This window comes from Quercus robur, chromosome 10, assembly GCF_932294415.1.
Source record: "Quercus robur chromosome 10, dhQueRobu3.1, whole genome shotgun sequence".
Classification (NCBI taxonomy): Eukaryota; Viridiplantae; Streptophyta; class Magnoliopsida; order Fagales; family Fagaceae; genus Quercus; species Quercus robur.
The window spans coordinates 20,378,288-20,398,120 of NC_065543.1; the positions used below are offsets into that span (position 1 = coordinate 20,378,288).

General features: G+C 34.1%; 3 protein-coding genes across 3 annotated transcripts; 2 read left to right on the forward strand and 1 right to left on the reverse strand.

Annotated features, from left to right (window-relative positions):
• The first annotated feature begins 1,599 nt into the window (after positions 1 to 1,599).
• On the forward strand, positions 1,600 to 4,763 carry LOC126703526 (B3 domain-containing transcription factor VRN1-like). The gene is made up of 4 exons (XM_050402483.1): positions 1,600 to 2,438; positions 3,329 to 3,461; positions 3,710 to 4,288; positions 4,392 to 4,763. The coding sequence occupies exons 2-4, from the start codon at positions 3,354 to 3,356 to the stop codon at positions 4,644 to 4,646; spliced, it is 942 nt and encodes a 313-aa protein (XP_050258440.1). The 5' UTR covers positions 1,600 to 2,438; positions 3,329 to 3,353; the 3' UTR covers positions 4,647 to 4,763.
• A 3,605-nt stretch (positions 4,764 to 8,368) lies between these two features.
• Positions 8,369 to 14,045, forward strand: LOC126701398 (probable glycosyltransferase At5g03795). The gene is made up of 4 exons (XM_050399477.1): positions 8,369 to 8,781; positions 8,892 to 9,109; positions 11,963 to 12,311; positions 13,258 to 14,045. Exons 1-4 carry the CDS (start codon positions 8,464 to 8,466, stop codon positions 13,921 to 13,923), a joined length of 1,551 nt encoding a protein of 516 aa, XP_050255434.1. The 5' UTR covers positions 8,369 to 8,463; the 3' UTR covers positions 13,924 to 14,045.
• A 346-nt stretch (positions 14,046 to 14,391) lies between these two features.
• Positions 14,392 to 19,692, reverse strand: LOC126701399 (serine/threonine-protein kinase SRK2A-like). Its single transcript, XM_050399478.1, has 9 exons — positions 19,024 to 19,692; positions 18,598 to 18,672; positions 18,397 to 18,498; positions 18,208 to 18,261; positions 18,039 to 18,131; positions 17,843 to 17,935; positions 16,450 to 16,554; positions 16,262 to 16,360; positions 14,392 to 14,914 (listed from the first exon to the last, which is right to left on the reverse strand). Exons 1-9 carry the CDS (start codon positions 19,141 to 19,143, stop codon positions 14,585 to 14,587), a joined length of 1,071 nt encoding a protein of 356 aa, XP_050255435.1. The 5' UTR covers positions 19,144 to 19,692; the 3' UTR covers positions 14,392 to 14,584.
• Positions 19,693 to 19,833: the final 141 nt, after the last annotated feature.

Sequence of the window (19,833 nt, forward strand, 5' to 3'; positions counted from 1 at the left end):
TATTTATATTTTGAGTATCAATTCCAATATATAATCATTATAACAAAACTATTAATTTCAACAAGTAAAGAATTGTAAAATAAAAAAATAATTAATTTTTCTTTCTATTTTGTTTGTTTTAGTTTATTTATTTTCAGTTTTTAAAATTTTTTTCTCAAAAAAGAACAAATATATATATTTTTAGACAGTAAATAAAATAAACTGATAAAAATAATCTCATCTCAATTGAGCTGTGTTCCGTTGAGTAGTGGTATGGAGTATATGGAGTACTAAAGGCTCTGCAATTCGCAGAACCACATCAACATCCACATCGGCTAAAAATGTACTAAAAAATTAACAATGGCTACTGAGCATTGGCCAGTCAACTGTTTACACATTTTACACATTGGCCAGACAAACTGAACAATTATATATATTTTTGGGTGTGAGACTTTTGTAGCCCAAATCTTCTAAAATCTCATCTTTCATTGCATTGTTTTTGGGAGAGAAACAAAGAGAGTTCACACCACTGTCAAATGCCCCTATAACAATCACATCTACAACTCACAAGACCCTTCACGCCACCAACCAAAGCAGAAATATTGTTAGAATAAGTTAAATACAAAAAATCTTTTTTATTTACTAATTTTATTTTAAAAAATTAATAAAATACTTTACTTGTAAATTATTAAATCTTTTCGAATACAAGCAATGTCTATCATTAATTATTTGCAATAAACACTTTACTTGTCACTAGGATTTTGTCAAATTTAATGAAAAAAGTTAAATACTTTGTAAAATTTGTCTATAAGAAATTTGAATATTTTATTAAATTTGATGAAAATTCGAATTATAGGAAATAAAGTTTATATATAGTCAATATTTATTATTGGAGACATTGCAAGTGCACCATATAGCTAGGGGAGAAAAAATATAATTTGTCCTATATATCATTATATATATATATATATGTTAATATAAAATTCTTTTGTATGTTTTAGATTGATTTATCAATATTTTAAAAATATTTTTTCTATTATGATAAAAAGACTCGAATTATGATAGAGAGAATAAATCGATGATCTGAGTTACCAAGAGCGTAATCTAAGTCCAAGTTGAAAAACTATGCTTATGATTGATTAAATTGAATACTCTTTGCTCTTTTTAATTGGAAATTATTGCAAATTTTATTATATCTCTCATAAAATGATGTGTTAATTTTTAAACAAAACAAAAGAGTAACTCATGAATTTTTATCATATTTTTGATATGACTCTAATCCAAGGGAGTCAATCTCGTACTAGAGGTTATATTGGTTTGACCAGCAGAACGATATATTTTGGTATCGGTTAATACCGATGTACCGTTTCGGGTTTACCGATATTTAATATATATATATTATTTGTATATATTTTAAAGATAAATAAATATTATTTGTATATTTATAACTTTAATTATTTGGTAAAAGTTAATTTGCTAAGCCATTAAACTTGTTAAGCTTATAAGATTATTATAAAAAAAAAAGAACAAAAAAAAAAGAACAAAGATAAAAGTATAAGGCCAAACAAAGAAAATAAAAAAAGAAGGGGTAGTGGGTGAGAAATGAGATATTACGTGAGAGGGGGTTGGTAGAAAAACTAAAATGGTTTGTGATAAAACCAAAAAACTCAAAATTCCCATCCTTTTGTCAGCTTTTTACTCCACACACGTTAACTTACGGACTAGCACAACTTCCCATTTCCCACATATTTTCAGACTTTTCTCTCCAATTCCAATTCCATTAGCCAAGACATGTTTTCAGATTTGATCTCTCTCTCCCTCTTTCTTAGATTAGGCATTCAACTCCGTTTCACTGCTTCAATGCCGGTGTCGCTGTTCACTGCCACCCAGATTTGCTATCACCAGTGTGAGGCCAAGATGATGGGATCCCAAATCGGTGTGAGGAGTGAGGAGGAGAATTTCTTTTATAAAAAAAATTCACAATTCTTTTCAAGTACAATTTTATTTTTACACATTTGATAGAAATAATCTCATCCTAATTTAGCTTTTAAAAACTCATTCTTTTGGCTTTCTTATAATTTTCTACGAGTATTTAGCTCAAATAAATGGGATACAGTGTGGACTGAGGCCTCTGCTAACTGCTCTGTGCAGCAGTACTGTTCCGACACACACACGCAAACAAACAAACGGGGAGACATTGGACAGTCAAAGCAACACAGTACTGTTCCCCCACACACACACAAAAAACAAACGGTTTGGAATTGGAGATTTGAAAAGAAAAGAGACTTTTGGGTGAAAGGCTTTGTAGCTCAAATCTTCAAAAAAAGTTTCATCTTTCTTTTCTTTGTTTTTGGAAGAGAGAGAGAGAGATACCCATCACATTCACAACTCACAAGACCGCTCGCTCAACACGTTTTGCCCAGCCAAAAGCTTAGTTCAGAGTGCTATACTACTGTTGGGTATATTTTCTAGAACTCACTTTCACTTCTTATTTTTGTTTTTTTTTTTTTTTGACTCGATCATCTAATGTAAAAAAGCTTACATCTTTTATTATGTGATTCTTCATTCTTGTGGTTGTGGATGACTCCATTGAAACACAAAATGTCCTCTTATACTTATATGTAAGCTATTAAGGTGATATAGGTAGTCAGAATGGTTATCTCTTAATTCTTGCTAATAATTTGCTGATAAGATCCAACCATAAATGACAAATATATATATTCCTCTTCAATTTTTTGACAAAGGCCTGAAATTTCTTTACATCCTACTTCCAAATAAATTTTGACTACCATGTATGGTGGTCTGTATATTTCTTTGATTCTTTATTTTTTATTTTTCTGAGACATATATCACTAGCTTAATGAGCATTCAATGATAGTGGAAACAATAACTCTCTTATGGAACAAAAGATTTATACCAAAATAAATTTGACATTTTAATAACAGGAAGTGTATGATTAAAGTAGCCAAGAGCTTACACTAGTCCAAGTTTAACAACTATGGCTATGATTGCTTATATATATATATATATATTTTATAAAAAAATTATATATATATGATTGATTAAATTGACTACTCTCTCTACTCTATTTAATTGGATTTACGGTGATTCTAAGATAAATAAAAATTATATTTCTTATAAAATGATGCGTTAACTTTTAAACATAGCAAAAAAGTAATTCAAGAATTTTTATTATATTGTTGATATGACTTTAATATTATTTATAATCATGTCAATTCGGAGGCATTTTATAATAAATTGATAGTATTTTAATATTTTCCTTGAATTTAATTATTCTTAATGGTGCATTTTAGTATCTTACACTCAAATGTCATATGTACACATGCAGTGCAACACTTTCAAGTTCAACTGATATGACTTATCAAAACCGAAGATGCCATGCAGATGCCCCATGTGATCTTACGGAAGGGACACATTTTTTCCAGATTATTCTCCACAAAAATCTTCGCAATGGCAGGCTTGTAAGAATACTTACATCTCTCACTCTCCTTTTGAGTCAAAAAATGTGATAGTAATTAATTAAGAAACATGGACTTATTGGCTAGCTGTTTGTTTTATTCAGATTGTACCATGCGTGTATATATGATATTCATCTTGGTATATTTATTTGCAAATTTTGAAAACTGCATATGATTTTGTGTGTGTATATTACAATTAATGCTTGCATTGCATTTAGATGTATTATTAACTGAAGATTCTTAATTTGTAGACCATTCCAAAAAAATTTACGAGTAAATATGGAGAAAAATTATCCAGCTTGGCAATCCTTACGCTTCCAAATGGTGCAAAATGGGAGGTAGGGCTGACCAAACACGAAGGTGAGGTTTGGTTACAAAAGGGCTGGCGAGAATTTGCCGAGTATTACTCTCTGAAGCTGGGTTACTTAGTAGTTTTCAGATATGAGGAAAATTCACATTTTCACGTGCTCATATTTGATCCGAGTGCAACAGAAGTAGACTATCCTTCCAAAAGCTCCAATGGTCATGAGGAGGGTCAGTGTGACGAAGAAGATACCGATGAGAGTGATACTTCTATTCAAATCTTACCCAACTCATGTCCTCTACGCCCAAAGCGAAGGGATACATCACTCTTACCACGTGGGAAGAAAATGAAAACTACTTCTACAAGTGGCAGAATTAGGAGCCAAAAATCCGAGCTTCATGCAAGGAGCGGACAGTTGACTAAGATAGAAAAAGCTAAAGCTCTTAAGAAAGCTAGTGGCTTCAAATCGAAAAATCCTCATTTCATGGTTGTCATGCAACAATCTTTTGTGACTGCATGGTACTTGGTAAGCTTTCAATTTAAATTAAGCATGCATTAGCATAACGTTGTCAAGGTTTTGCTAGTATATATATAGTCCTAATGAATACAATGCTATCTATCTTGTGCAGAGTATACCAGTTCGCTTTACCCAGGAAAAGTATATTCAAAGTGGACACTATGTCACGCTTAAAGTTGGGGATAAATCATGGGAGGTGTTGTTTTCGATTGCTGTAGGGAAACGATCAGGTTCATTTTCTTCTGGATGGTCTACATTTGCAGAGGCAAATAGGCTGCAATTAGAAGATGTTTGTGTGTTTGAGCTGATTAAGAGGAATAATGGTGTTGTGCTGGAAGTTTCAATTTTTAGAGATGGACTCAGTTAATTAATTAAGCAGTTGCTATTGTAGTGAATTATGTTGAGACTATTTACTTCACTTGTTTGTGCTGATCTGAATTATCTATATTATTTTTTATACTTAACAGTATATTTGGTTGAACTATTATTTCCCATTTAACACAACGTATGTTAGAGTACATAGATGCATGCATATTAAAAAATTTGTGAAACTCACCTCAAGGAAAGTCACCAGCTATTATTTTGAAATAGATAAGTGAAAAATAATAATAATCATTGGAAATTACAATGACTGAGGAGTAAGCATATCATATTCATATATATAGTCTCTGCTTGTCAATACCACATCGATCATGCATGTATATAAATATGCATGCCAATGGGAAATGGCACATTATCATTCACATGCTACATAACTTTGGCCAATATATGGATGTGCTTTAGTTTATGTTGAAATATAAAGATAAATTTATTTCAAAAATAAGGAAAAAAGAGGAATCAATATAGCCAAAAACAATTGGAGTTGTCTATTTATGCAACAAAAATTGAAAAAATACAACCAAAAACAAACAAACAAACAACAGGCTTAGTAAAAGTAGTCAAAAGATTATTATTATTATTATTTTTCTGGGTAGAATTTAGTATTATTTTTATACTTTGTAGTAGTTCGTACTAGCATATCTTCTGACCCAAGATATCAAAACAGTTGACTACTTCTGATGGTACTAAACCAAATATATATGTTTAATAGGAAGTGTATGGAGTTGGACAAATAATGAGCTACCAAGTAAACAGTAACAACAAGCTTGTTTTAGATAATACATTATTAGTGCTGGCCAAACATGAATTCACAAACAAGAGGGAAACTATTTTTTTCTTCTTTGAGCTTAAAACTGGGAAAATAAATCCTGTATATATATCTAACAAAAATACTTCATTAGTAAAAACTAAAAGCTCACCGAATGGTCTGTTTCAAAAATTGGGTTGAACTCCAAGAACTATAACTATTTTACCCTCCTTTACAATAATGATTATGGGTTCAAAATTTTACCTATATTACATGATAATTTTACTTACATAATTTTTTTCATAATATAATATAATTACATTTCAATATTGTTGCAGTACGTGTAAATTAATTGGATTTAAAAGAGTGGAGCTATTTTCAATTAGCCCAAACCTAAACACGCATCAAAAACCCAACCCATTATCACTCTAGGCTAACAGGTACGTGCGTTAAGGTGCCAAAACTTTACATGTGTACGAAAATAATTTGGAGGTCAATCTCATGTGATTTTAGAATTTTATTTTCCCTTTTAAACTTTAGTAAAGAAGTGATGCCAGGAATACTATTACAAAGAGCTTACAACATGATGTGTTACTGTCATCAAATAACAAAAAAACAATTCAAATATTCACTTATTATATATTTGAAGCCCAGTAATAACATTTATTGTCACATTAGTTTGTAAGCATTATATAATAACATTTGTAATACTTTTAGTGTTTTCCTTAGTGACGATGTGTGGTGTAAAGTTGTCTAGGGCCTTGTGGCATACAAATAGGAATGATAAGATTCCATGATTCTCGAATTTTTAGTTCTATATTCTATCCTAGGATGTCTCAAAATGTAGTATTATTTTTTAAAAGGCTACTAAATAAATTTTCAAATATGTCATTTCTTTTTTAAAAAAAAAAAAAAAAAGTCAATACCTCTATTTCATTAAAATTTAAATTAATAATGGTAGTTTTGAAAACATGTACATATTTATGTTTTAAAGAAAATGTATCAAATGATGTTCCCTTGCGGCTTTGTTACATTGTTTGGTGTTACTTCTATGGTGAGAAAATTTAATTTAGGTTTGAATTTGACACCACCCCCTTTCCCCTGCCCAACACACTCACTTAAAAAAATGACAGAGTCTCTTGTCCTAATACAAGAGAGTTATGATAAAATATCACCTACATTGTAAAAACTAAAGGACTGGGATTGTATCCCATGCATAAGTTGCACTAGACATGTTAGTATGCAAATATATGTCCAATTTTGGATAGGTGCCTATATCCTAACATGTCTAGTGCACTAATGCACTTGACACAAGTTGTGTCCAAAACTAAAAAAAAAAAAAAGAAGTTTAACATCACATAGTGGGCTGGTTATTGAAGTACATTTAAATAGGTTATTAAACTTAGGAGTGATAAAATTGGACACGACTCGTGAACCCGACACGACACGACATGACATGACATGACACGAAATTAGCAGGTTATGGGTTAAGGCTTAATGAGTTTGTGTCATATTCGGATTGATACGACTGACCCGTTTAATAAATAGGTTGAGTTAGTGTTCAACATATGGAACCCGTTTGACCTGTCTGACCCGTTTAATCAAATGACATTTTACCAATATACTTTTCAAACCCTAAGTATATAAACTTATTAGTTGTTGTGGTTTATTTCTTTGGCTGTGATTAATTATTTGTGATATTGAGATATACTTTAGTTTTGAATGATTATTTATGATGCAGTTACTCATTAATTTTGAATTTTATATTAAAAATATTTATTTGTTTGTTATAATTTTTTTTTTCATTTTGATAAAATCTAATAAACAGGTCGATACGACTGACTTATTTAATAAATGGGTCGTGCTAGGATTGAGGAATTTTAGCCTGTTTAATAAATATGTTGGGTTAGTGTTGATTTATATAGTCAAATACTCATGAGTTGACACGACACAAACTCGACACGCGAACATGAATTGCCACCCCTAATTAAACTACTCTCAAATAGTGTGAAAATAATTATAATTTACATAAAATATAAAACATGATCATTATTTGCACATAAGTGATTCTAATGTTGATAGTGACTATAAAAATTAAGAACATACAAGAAATTTTAGCATGCCTGTGTTAAGAGGCTTAAAAAAAAAAAAAAAAAAAAGATGAAAATTTTAAATTGTAGCCGCAATTAGTTGCAGTTAATGTCTAAAATGTGTATCATTTTTTTTTAGAAACAAACGTACACACAAGTGAGGGGTAAAAAGGTTCTAATACAAATGTACATTACAAACTCCATTCAAAAGTTATAGTAACTTTTGGGAGTGTGAGGGAAAGTATAAAATGTGTGTCCTAATTTTAGGAAATTTGAATGTTAATTTTGAAGTAATTTACCCTTATACCCTTAACTTAAACTTTTTTTTTAATACTCCTTAATTTATACAGAGGTTATTTTTGGAAGTGTATTTAGTATTATTAAGTATAAATTACAATAAATATGTCATGTACAATCCACTATTCCTCTCTCTCTCTCTCTCTCTCTCTCTCACACACACACACACACACACACACACACACACACACATATATATCCACTATGCCTCTCTTGTAGTGGTACACCGACAAATTTGTTAACTACTCTAAATTTTTATTTCCTCTATTTCGAATTTTTTGTTTTTTTTTTCAGAAGGATAATTTTAAAATCACCAGGACTCTATACAAGATTTTATGACAGAAAAGAATCAAAATTGAAAATAAATCGTCGGATCCAATTGTGACAAACAAGACCAAATTTGAAGTAAGTGCATGGCAAACACATCAACTTGCTTTGCCACACAAAAAAAAAACTTGCTTTGCCACACAAGACCCACCCTTTTAATTTGGCCATATACTGAACGTTTCTATCAAGACAACAAGCATATTAAACATGCGCAACAAGCAAAGAATAAGTACAAATTAAGTAACGAATCCCACACCATAATATATTATTTACTCTCTCTGTAATTGAACTAGATTCTGGATAGCGTGGTTATGCTAGAACTATAGAAGCTTGTGGAATCATAGATGGACAAGCCATTGTTCTCTTCATTTGTCACTCGCTCTTCTTTTGCTTCTTTTTTGGTTCTCTTACTCATAATTATACCTCTAATTGTTATAATCTGTTTCTTGAGTTTCAATTCTACAACTTTCTCCATAGAGAAAACCTCTGAATTGGTTGATGTAGCAGAAGCAGAAGCTCCCACTCCAACTCAATTTATTAATAGTTCTTCACAACACAATGAAGCATCAGAAGCACCAACTCCATCTAATTCAAAAGAAACATCAGAAGCTCCAACTCCATTTAGCTCTACAAATTCTAGAGAAACATCACCTCCCACTCTCGTAAGAATTAATAATTACTCTCAATTTTTCATTCAACATTTAAATTTTCTTAATTCACTAACTTTGTTACTAATATTACTCTTGCATTTTTTATGTTGTTGGGTATATAGGGACAAAAGAAAGAGACAACATTGAAGCAAAAGGGGTTTAATGAAGGTTTTGTGACTTCTAAAAGACACAGAAAGTTGCAGAAAATTGAAGCAAGTTTGAGTAAAGCCAGGTCTGCTATAAGAGAAGCTGCTCTGGTCAGGAATTTGACATCAACTCATCAAGACCCAGACTACGTTCCTTGGGGCCCAATATATAGGAATGCAAATGCCTTTCATAGGTATCTTATATCATACAGTATATGTTAATGTTTATTCCTTATACTTCTAATGTAACAGTAGCAACGTTTTGAAACTTACTTAGCTCAAAACTCAGTCTGAGTAGACTGACTCACTATAGCAGATTGTCTCCAACAACAATTTATGTCAACCGTGTCAATTATAGATTTTAGGTGTTTGTGGTTAGTGAATAGTGAATCACACCGGTTTATTTGCCGAAACTTGAAATATTAGCGAGTCAAGTTAAATTCACCGATTAAATACATATTAAACTTGAATTATTTTCAAAATTTTAGGTACTAAATTAACCCACTGATAGTTTACTGATAAAATTAAACTTCGAAAGAAGTACTTTCTCTCTCCCCCAGTAGGAGTTTTTGTCTTCTCTTGCCTTAGTACAAGCCCTCCCTCCCTCTTCCTATATGGGCTTCTCTAAGTTTAGTCGCCTACAAGGTTTGAGAAAACCCACTCAGCAACATGGATCTAATAATCACTGGGGGATTTTAGCATTTTCAACTCACTACAGAAGAGGAAAATGAAATCTCCATCTCAACCACGAGATCGGATCTCTTAGAGGTGTGCGCGTGAGCCTTCAAGTCCACTCAAAGTACTGCCTAGAAGGTGGGTTCGGATCTAAGGTTTGTAGATATGGAAATAAAGGTCTTCCAGTTAATGTTTAGTTCTTGGTTTCATATGGAGTGTCTTCCTTTCTTTTGCTTTATTTGTGGTGTTTTGGGTCTTGGTGAGGTCGAATGTCTTTGGCATTTTGGGGGTTGGACCAGAAAAAGCAATGGATTTAAGGGGGTCTTTGAGAAACATTGTGCTGCTAGCAGAGGAGGGTCGGAGGAGGAAAGAATGGCGGAGATCACAGGTGTTCAGCACACTCCGGTGGCTGCTAGTCAAGCGTGGCTGGGTATGAAGCAAGCGAGGCACTCTATGGTGTTGTTAAATCATACTAGCTCCAATGTTGTGCTGTCAGAGAGCCAGAGCAATGATGCTCTGGTATGCCCCTTAAGCCCAACGCCCTCTTTTGTTGTGCTATCACGTGTTTCCCAATGGTCCTCATTGCAGGGTAAGGAAGTGGTTGACAAAGCCTTAGATTTGGGCTTTCCAATGTCTTTCTCTGAGGCCCAAATATCACCCAGCTCGGAACCCACAAGTATTCCCTCTCCTTTTAATGAGCCCATCAATACCCCTTTATGCCCAAAGAGTGGGCATTTAAGTGGGGTTGCTACATCCCAAAAAAAGAAACCCCAAAATTTTAATATGCAAACACAAGTTAATTGCTGGGCTTTCGGGTTCGTTGAGGAGAGGGGTGTGTAGGGCTGTCCACAGAAAACCGGTACCCGACCCACCCGAAAAAACCGTCCGATCCGACCCGAAAACCGGCCGACCCGACGATGGTGACGGTCGGCGGCGGGTCTCCGCCTCCAGAACCCGTAACCGGCGGGTCGGTTGGCGGGTTTTCCCCCCCAAAATCCGAAAAACCCGAACCGACCGGCGAAAACCCATAATCCGGTGAGAAACCCAGATTCCGGCGAGCAAAACCCAGATTCCGCGCGAGCAAAACCCAGATTCCGGCGTTATTTGATAATTCCGGCGAGTTTTGAGATGTATTTTGGCTAGATCTTGACTAGATCCGGCGAGATTTCGCTAGATCTAGTTGAGTTCTTGGCTAGATCCGGCGAGATTTCGCCGGATCTAGTCGAGATCTTGGCTATTTTCAGCGAAAACTCAAAGGATTTGGCCGATTTTCATCATTTTCTAGCCGGATTTTCTTTATTTTCCAGATCTCGACTCCGACCGAACCCGACCGCCGCTCGTTGATGTTCCAACCCGTCCGAACCGACTTCTCCGACGGTCGGCGGCGGGTTGAAAGTTTGCCCACCCGATCTGGTCGGGTCGGTTCCGGGTTGGGCACAAACCCGACCCGGACCGACCCGTGGACAGCCCTAGGGGTGTGTAGTTGTTTGTTGTTTTTCTCATAGTTGTTGTCTACTCCCTCTGTTGTATCTCTTTTCCAGATGAATGAAATGTTTATGTATTTCTCAAAAAAAAAAAAAAAAAAAAAATTAAACTTCGACATATAATTGAAGGTGCAACATTGTACTTACGCTTGTTTCATTTTTAATTTTAATGCATTTATGGATTTTGTTATTAATTTAGAGAAATTACATAAAAATGCTAAAAAATTATAACATTTTTTGCATTAGGTCCAAGTTTTACTTTAGTAAATTCAAAGTTCCAAACCTCAATTTGAAGCTTCATTATTTTGGATATATAGTAATGGCGCAAAAAAACCGTGAAACTGTTGATAAAATATTATGTTTCACCAATAACTTGTTCATAAGTCAATTTGACTACCACTGAACATAGGGAGTAGATAGAGAAAGTTATGTGTAGAGAAAGAAAGTTTCCGTTAAAGTGAAAAAAGTGAATGAATCTTCTATGCAATAAAATTGAAGTTGGTTGCTTGAGTAAGTTGCAAAGTTTTATGACGGTTTCTTGCTTTTTCTTTGCTTCACTACTGTCTAGAATACAGAAATGAATACTGGCTTCCAATTGAAACAGTTTCACATATAGCTTTAATTGACAAAATTGAAAATTGGAATCTAATCTGAAACATGACACAAACTCTGTACACTATTAAGTAATTTCGTTTGTGTCATTGGAAATAATAAGCAAAAATGGTTACAATTAAAGCAAATGGAATTGTTTAGATTGGACCAACATGAATCACAAGGTTTACCAAAAAAAAAAAAAAACATGAATCACAATGCTTGGACCCAACTATATATTAATCAGAGTTAAATTCTCTTTGGTTTTTGATTTTTCTTTTTTTCTAAATTTTGTAGGAGTTACCTAGAGATGGAGAAGGTGTTCAAGATCTATGTATACGAAGAAGGAGAGCTTCCAATGTTTCATAATGGTCCATGTAGGAGTATATACTCCACAGAGGGAAGGTTCATCCATGAAATGGAGATGGGACAACTTTATCGTACAAGAGACCCAGATGAGGCCCTAGTGTACTTCCTTCCATTTAGTGTGGTCATGATGGTTCAGTATCTATACGAGCCCAATTCAAAGGACATTGATGGTATTGAACGTGCTGTGGTTGACTACATACACATCATTGCCAATAGACATCCCTTTTGGAATCGAAGCCTTGGGGCTGATCATTTCATGCTGTCTTGCCATGATTGGGTAAACTTTTTACCCTTTTTTTTTTATTGCTAATTTAGAATTTTAGCTACAAATTTAATTTAAATTTATAAGTAATAATTATTAGGATATATCCAATTTCATAACATGCTGAAGTGGTCGATTGTGAGTGATGGACACTTTTACCCACAAATTTTTATATAGACTCACTACTTTTTTTTAACCCCACAAATAATAATAAACCATTTCAATAAGTTGAGAAATTAAGTGTTTCATAGTATTAATTGTTGAACTAAGTGGTTGAATTTTTTTAATAAAAAGAGTAACCTTGTCCTTTGAACCAACTCTAGTTAACTAAATTGGTTAGAAATTGAAGTATTTTAATGCGCACTGTTGATAAGTAACGCGTACCATATGCTTTTTTTTCTTTTCCTTTTTTGAGATAAAGGTAAGCAGTAACACATTATACTTGGTATCAGCATTCAGCACATACATACAGTAACATTAATTTCTAATAAAACAGTAATAAATCTCACAATAGTTCTAGGTTTACCCACTTTGAAAATTTGATCTGCCTTGGTGAAATAGTTTGGCTAAATTTTCGAGTGGAGAGCTAAAGGTCTGATTATGACTTCTTAATATTGTTGACACAAGTGGGTTTTTGCTAATTAAAAAGAAACTATAATTCTGACCTCTACATTTAGATCTAATTGCCTATTCAGAGTTCTACATTTGAATCTTCCAAATCCTATTTTAGCTTCAGGGCTGTCTTGGGTTGAACCAAGCTTATAGGCCTGGTATTAAAATTTATGTAGTATCACCTAAATTACTTTTGAGTTGTTTCCTATCCATCATTTGGAATATCTTGTTATATTAGAATTACTAAAGCTCTTTTTTAATTGCAATCCTATCTTTTGGAATGACTTGCTCTATTGGAATTACCAAAGCTCTTTATGGATTGATGTCCCATCTTTTGAAATATTTACAGGGGCCAAAAGCATCTTCCTTTGTTCCACATTTGTTTCACAGGTCTATTAGAGTTCTGTGCAATGCTAATACTTCTGAAGGATTCAATCCTTCAAAGGATGCATCATTCCCAGAAATCCATCTTAAGACAGGGGAAATCACAGGGCTTATAGGTGGCCTCGCCCCATCTCGCCGATCAATTCTTGCTTTCTTTGCAGGTCGTTTACATGGCCACATTAGGTACCTACTACTAGAGCAATGGAAAAACAAAGACCAAGATGTGCAAGTCTATGACCAACTTCCTGATAAAGTATCTTATAACTCAATGTTGAAGAAGAGTAGGTTTTGCTTATGCCCAAGTGGATATGAAGTAGCAAGTCCAAGAGTTGTGGAGGCAATCTATGCTGAGTGTGTGCCAGTGTTGATTTCTGATAGTTATGTACCACCTTTCAGTGATGTTCTAAATTGGAAGTCATTTTCTGTACAAGTGGAAGTGAAGGACATACCAAATATCAAAAAGATATTGATGGGCATATCTCAAAGGCAGTACTTGAGAATGTACAAGAGAGTAAAACAAGTTCAAAGACATTTTGTTGTGAATGGACCTCCTAAGAGATTTGATGTTTTCCACATGAGTGTTCACTCTATTTGGCTTAGAAGGTTAAACACCCAAATTCAAGATCAATAACTGCGGATGAATGGGTTGGAATTGATTGGAGTTGCCATTCAATTGAACCCATGTCAAGGGAATTTCTGATAAATTGATAAGGTTTTGGAGAATTTTCCAAATAAGATTTTGAGTTCTGACTAGTGGATTATTGACATTCTTTTATTTTATTAAAGAAGTAAATGTGGGGCTATCAGATTGTTTTATGGGTTACTAAGATAGTTTATCTTGAACTTTATCAAGTGAGATTTATCATTAACAACATAAATCATGTTTATTTAAGTATATAATGACTGTTTCAAGTCGATTTTTATGCCTAGGATGATAATATTAGCAGAAGAGCCTCATAGCATACCATGCCTGGGTCAGGCCACTAAAGATGAGCAAGCACCTCCTGAAGCATGATTAGTAGGAGACGAGGACAAAATGATACAACTATAGTTTATGACAACCAACAACCATCTTTTCTCATAGATTTGGAGTCCATAGTGACACAAATATTAGATTAGATGCACAGGCCAAACATTACAAGTTACACTGCAAGAAAATATAGCCCTCAGAATTGACAATTGTTTGAGTTTGTAGCATTAGTTATTAACTATTATACACACAAATTTGGTAAATATTAATGTCACAAAATTAGACACTTTAATTATCTAGTGCTTAGAGAGAGATGATTTTCTTAACTGATATGAAATTCTCCACTTGCGTGAACCTCTTTGACCCTCTTATCATACTCATCTTCTTCATCATCTTCTTCCTCCACCTCTGCATCTATGTCTTCGCCACCTTCCTCATTTTCTTCAGCTCCCCAGCCAAAGCCCCTGACAGGCCTAGATGATGGAGGTGGGTTTCTTGCCTCCCCCACAATTTTCATGATCTCATCCACGCTTTGAAGAGAGAAGCTTGGGTTGTCTCTCTGGTAATAGATAGCTTGATTAGACTCTGTTAGTTCTCTTGGCAAGTTCTTTAAAAACCAAGGGTGGTTCTTGATGTCTTTAAGTGTAATTCTCTGCAAGACCAACAATGGCTGTTAGTTCCATAAGAAAATAGTAGCTCAATCCAAGTACTCAACATTAAATAAAGGTGTTTTTATTATGACAGGTACATGTCACAAACACATAACTCAAGCAGTGGCTAGGACACATACCTGTCAATTAAGCACACCAGCCACTAAAAGGAACAAATACTGTGTTACTGATCCCTAGTTGTTTTGGGGATTAAATCAAATGAATCAATGCACAAGCATAAGTCACACCGATTGTCCCCTTCTTAAATTCTATTAGAATCCAGCCAAGCTGAAATGACACTGAGTGCTCCCATAGTGCTTATGATTTGCACTTCAAATGAATCAAATCTTTGGGACACATTCTAAGCAAAGAAAACCAAATTACAACTAAGCCAATATATAAACCCTCAGAAGCAGTGTGTGGTTTCAAGTCTATAAATTGCTCTAAAAAGTCATTAAATTCTGAGACAGTCAATAGGATATTAGGAATTCAGGTTATATGGTTTGATAAGTAATGCTGAGCATTCTGCCTTTGCAGTAGATTGTGACAAACAGTGGCCTTCTGAGTGGATTTAGTCCTGCCAGGAGCTCCAATTTAAAAAATGTAAAAAGAAAAAAGAAAAAAAGGAAAAAAGGGGGATGGTAATTTTGAGGTGAACCTAATAGAAGAGGTCATACTGATATGCCAACTAAAACAATATAAACTTGAAATGAGTAACTGGGATAAATTCGCTAGATCTATTGCCACCTTGTTATGGACAGTGACATACTATTTTTACACAGAAACCATGTAGAGAATAAGAACACTGCACACAAAAAAAAGGGGCAAGATACAGCTTAACTATGAGTAAGAAATAAGCACCTTCCCAGAAAATGAAACAATGCATGACTTTCAAAATATGAATCTAAAGTTATCTAACCCTTAAGCATTTCATAGAAAAGTGGAATGAGCAATAAATGGCATCATGTATATGGAGGGGTTGCAATGTCAATCAGGAAAAAAATTCCTTCATCCATGCCCTATACGGGCCCCCATAGAGCACCCATACCAATCAATCTTGCCATCAATGCTAAATGGCTTTTCAATAACAAAGTAAATGGTAAGCAAACACATTATTACTCTACATAATGTTAATGCTCCAAGGAAATTTCCCAGAAATAGGGAAAGATAAAATTTGTAGGGTTCATTAAAAAGTAATTTCCAATGAGAACAAAAGGTTTAAGAAGGTGTCTTCTAGAATACTTATATGATATTGACAAGCTAATCAGACATGATAGCTGCAATACATTGTAGCTCACCCAAATTTCAGTGATCAGAACCAAATTTAGTAACAGTAGCATGATACATACCCTGGATGGAGTTGCAACAAATAAGCGAGAGAGCAGGTGCTTGCAATCTTGAGATATGTGAACATAGTCAGGGATTTTGTACTGAACAGCCATTATTTTCTGCCAAAGAATGACGAAAAAGGAAGAAAATGTCAACACTAAAATAACAAACACTCATATTTATTAAACTTTGGAGATGATATTTTTACCTGAATTGTTTTCCTAAAATTCCTGGGATCATCTTGGTCTTCGAAAGGATATGCTCCCACCAGCATAACATATAGAGTCACTCCACATGACCATACATCTGCCATCTAAATGAAAGCAAGAAAGATATAATTGTTTCTACAATGAACTAATTAAAGTTAGTGCTGTGTTTAAAGCTACTTAAAAGTTGTAATGTGAATGAGAATACCATGTAACAGGTCTGTTAACCTTATCTTGTTGTGTTTCATTAAAAAACGATTTACAAAAACTTGAAAGCTGCTTATTATTGGATAGCATGACCAGAAACATAAGAGAAATGAATTAAGATAAAAATTACGCAGAAAGGGGAAATTTTTAAATCCCTCTCAAACTTGCACTCGTTATCTACATTTAGTAACCATATGCAGCATCTAGGGTGGTTGCTAGTGACATAAACATGTATGGCCAATTTTAGTATACTAACACTCCCAAGATATCAAACGATTTTATGAGCCAAACATGAAAACTTGTATGGCCATATATGATGACTAATCGAAGACATAATATGCATAAAGAGATGACCCATTTAAGGGTCATATGTGATACTTAACAGACACATTAGCAAAAAGTAAATGGAGGAGCTGTCAATCAAAACGACCCCTTAAAGTAAGAGAGCGGATCAAAATTTTGAAACTTTAGGAGGTAAAATCAGAAAGATCCTCAAACTTTAGGAGTGTATTTTGCACTTTGGCTAATTTTTATTTATTTATTTATTTTTTATAAATGTTATTAACCTCATCCATGGCATGGCATAGTTCTAGAAAACAAAGACTCTTCTTCCACTAAGAAAATAAAAAAGTGACACTTGTAAAGACAAAACTAAGTTTTCACATGGTTGTTGGTGGAAGCTGAAGGGATAAACCTCCACCATTCAAGAACCAATCATAAGCCAGTGGAGTCAACAAGTGCTCCATTGTTGTTATTAATTTATACAGCGCAAAGACCAAGCATGCCTTCAAATTCGGCCAAAACTGAAGTTTCAAACCGGAAGGCCACATGGAGTGTCTATAAAAGTCACGGTCTATGTTAAGTGCACATTAAATAAAGGCAACCTTATTGATGTAACAGCAGGAAATGCTAAAATGCACCATTTTGATTTGCAATTTACATTGAAGCCAACCCTTTCACAGTACAAACAAGGCATAAAGAGTAATCCATATAATAGGACGGTTACTTTTCCAAAATGAATATTATCAGGCTTTTTTATTTTTTAAACTATTCGCACACTTATCCTAGTTTATGTGCACGTTAGACGACAATGATTAAACCCAAATGTGGAGCACTAGACACACAAAAAGGCCATCCAGGACCAATAATATGCTGGGGAAAATATTAAAATTTTCCAAAGAGATTTACCTTGCCGTCATATTCTCGCCGTGAAAGCACCTCCGGTGCAATATATGCCGGAGTTCCAACTGTAGATTTGGGTCTTGAATGAAGCAGAGATGACTATACCATGAAAAAAAAAAAAAAAAAAAAAAACCACGTTAAGAATATATTTATAAAAAATAAAATCTAAGAACAAGTAAATATATGAAACCAATTTACACACCTTAGAATAACCAAAATCACAAATCTTCAAGCGTGGTGCAGGGCTTCCATCCAAAAGTGTGTTTTCCAGCTTCAAATCTCTATGGCATATTTGCTGTAAAATAAGAATAAAAGATAAATAATTGTATTTACTACAATTAATATCAACGAAAGTGTTAGTTTAATGTTACCATGGAATGACAATAATTGACACCAGAGATCAGCTGCTGAAAAAAGTATCTAGCCTGAGCAATCAAAGAAAAATTAACACATATTATTAACTACGAAAATGACTGCAATTAAAATTAAACAAGAGAAAGTGAGTGAAAGAGAGAGCTTATTATAGTAAAGGTGAAAAGAGAGAGAGTAATACTAATTACCTCATCTTCACTGAATCTACCGGCATTGCAGATTCGTTCAAAAAGCTCTCCGCCGGCTGCATATTCCATCACAATAGCCAAATGTGTGGGGGTCAAAACCACCTGCAAATTGTAACAAACAAACAACAAAATTAAAAAAAAAACTTCACTTGAAAATTCAAAACCCCTTTTAGCCAAATTCTTGAAAACATAAAAACTAGCCTCCTTGAATCGGATTATGTTGGGGTGCCGAAGTGATCTGTGGTTGATAATCTCTCTAGCCACATTCTCATCAATCTGCAATATATGTGAAATTATTTAGAACCCAGTGATATTAATAAAACGAGTATAACTCAAATTCAAGTACCAAATATCACAATTGGACTCATTTACTTGAAAATCTATTTCTGGGGTCATCTAAAACATGAAAAAAATGTAAGATTCCAAGACTGAAACTTTCTTTTCCTTTCCTACATTGTTTTTCCCGGGAAACAAACAGAGCCTAACAAAAATTTCTTTCCCATGTTTGGGATTTCTCAAAACATAATTCTCAATTCAACTCAGTCTCACACACCCTTTTTAATTAACTTTAAATCAATTGCAATATTAACTAAAAAAAAAAACTCATTTTCTCAGTAACAAACAAACCTTGAGGCCACGTTCGATGTATTTCATGGCAACAAGCTCCTTGGTCTCCTTGTGCCTCAAGAGTCTTGCCACGCCAAAATTCCCAACTCCCAAATCCTTCACTACCTCGTACTTGTCCATCTTCTTCACCCGGTAGAAACTTGAAACTTCTTTCTGTGTTTTTGCTTCAACAAGAAGAAGTATATATCAAATATATGATCTCCTCAGTGATGCTTTCAGTACTATTATATTATAAATGCATGCCCTTTCACACTAGCTCTTGCATGCACAGATAAATATAATATAGGCAACTAGGCATGAAAAAATCTGAAACTTTTAACAGTTGTGTGTGTGACCCTCCGCGTACATATCCATATATATTTATGTATGTATGTGTGCGTGGGATTGGATCCAAAATCTTTGTTTATATATATTTATTTAAGGATAGTTGGGGACTTGAAAGAAGTGATTGGTGAGTTAAGGAGGTGATGAAGTGTGCACGTGGTGGAGGGGTTAGAAAAATGAGTATGGGAATCCATGACCAGCTCGAATCCAATCAGTGACAGTGCCAAAACCCACTTGTACTGTCTTTTGCTTCATTTTCGTATCATTTATCGGTTACTTTTCTTTCTATAATAAAATATACATATGCACTACTGGTTTGCTCTTCTAAATTGCTATTGGATCTCTAAAAACGCCGTTTTGCTAGGCACGCACAAGTTATATAGGCCGGTTGATCTTGACTTTTTTGGATGCTCTTTTGGCAAGCTAAGCTACCCCCATCAAAATGAGCTATTGGGGTGTTTATAAGGTTTGATATTAACATCTTAG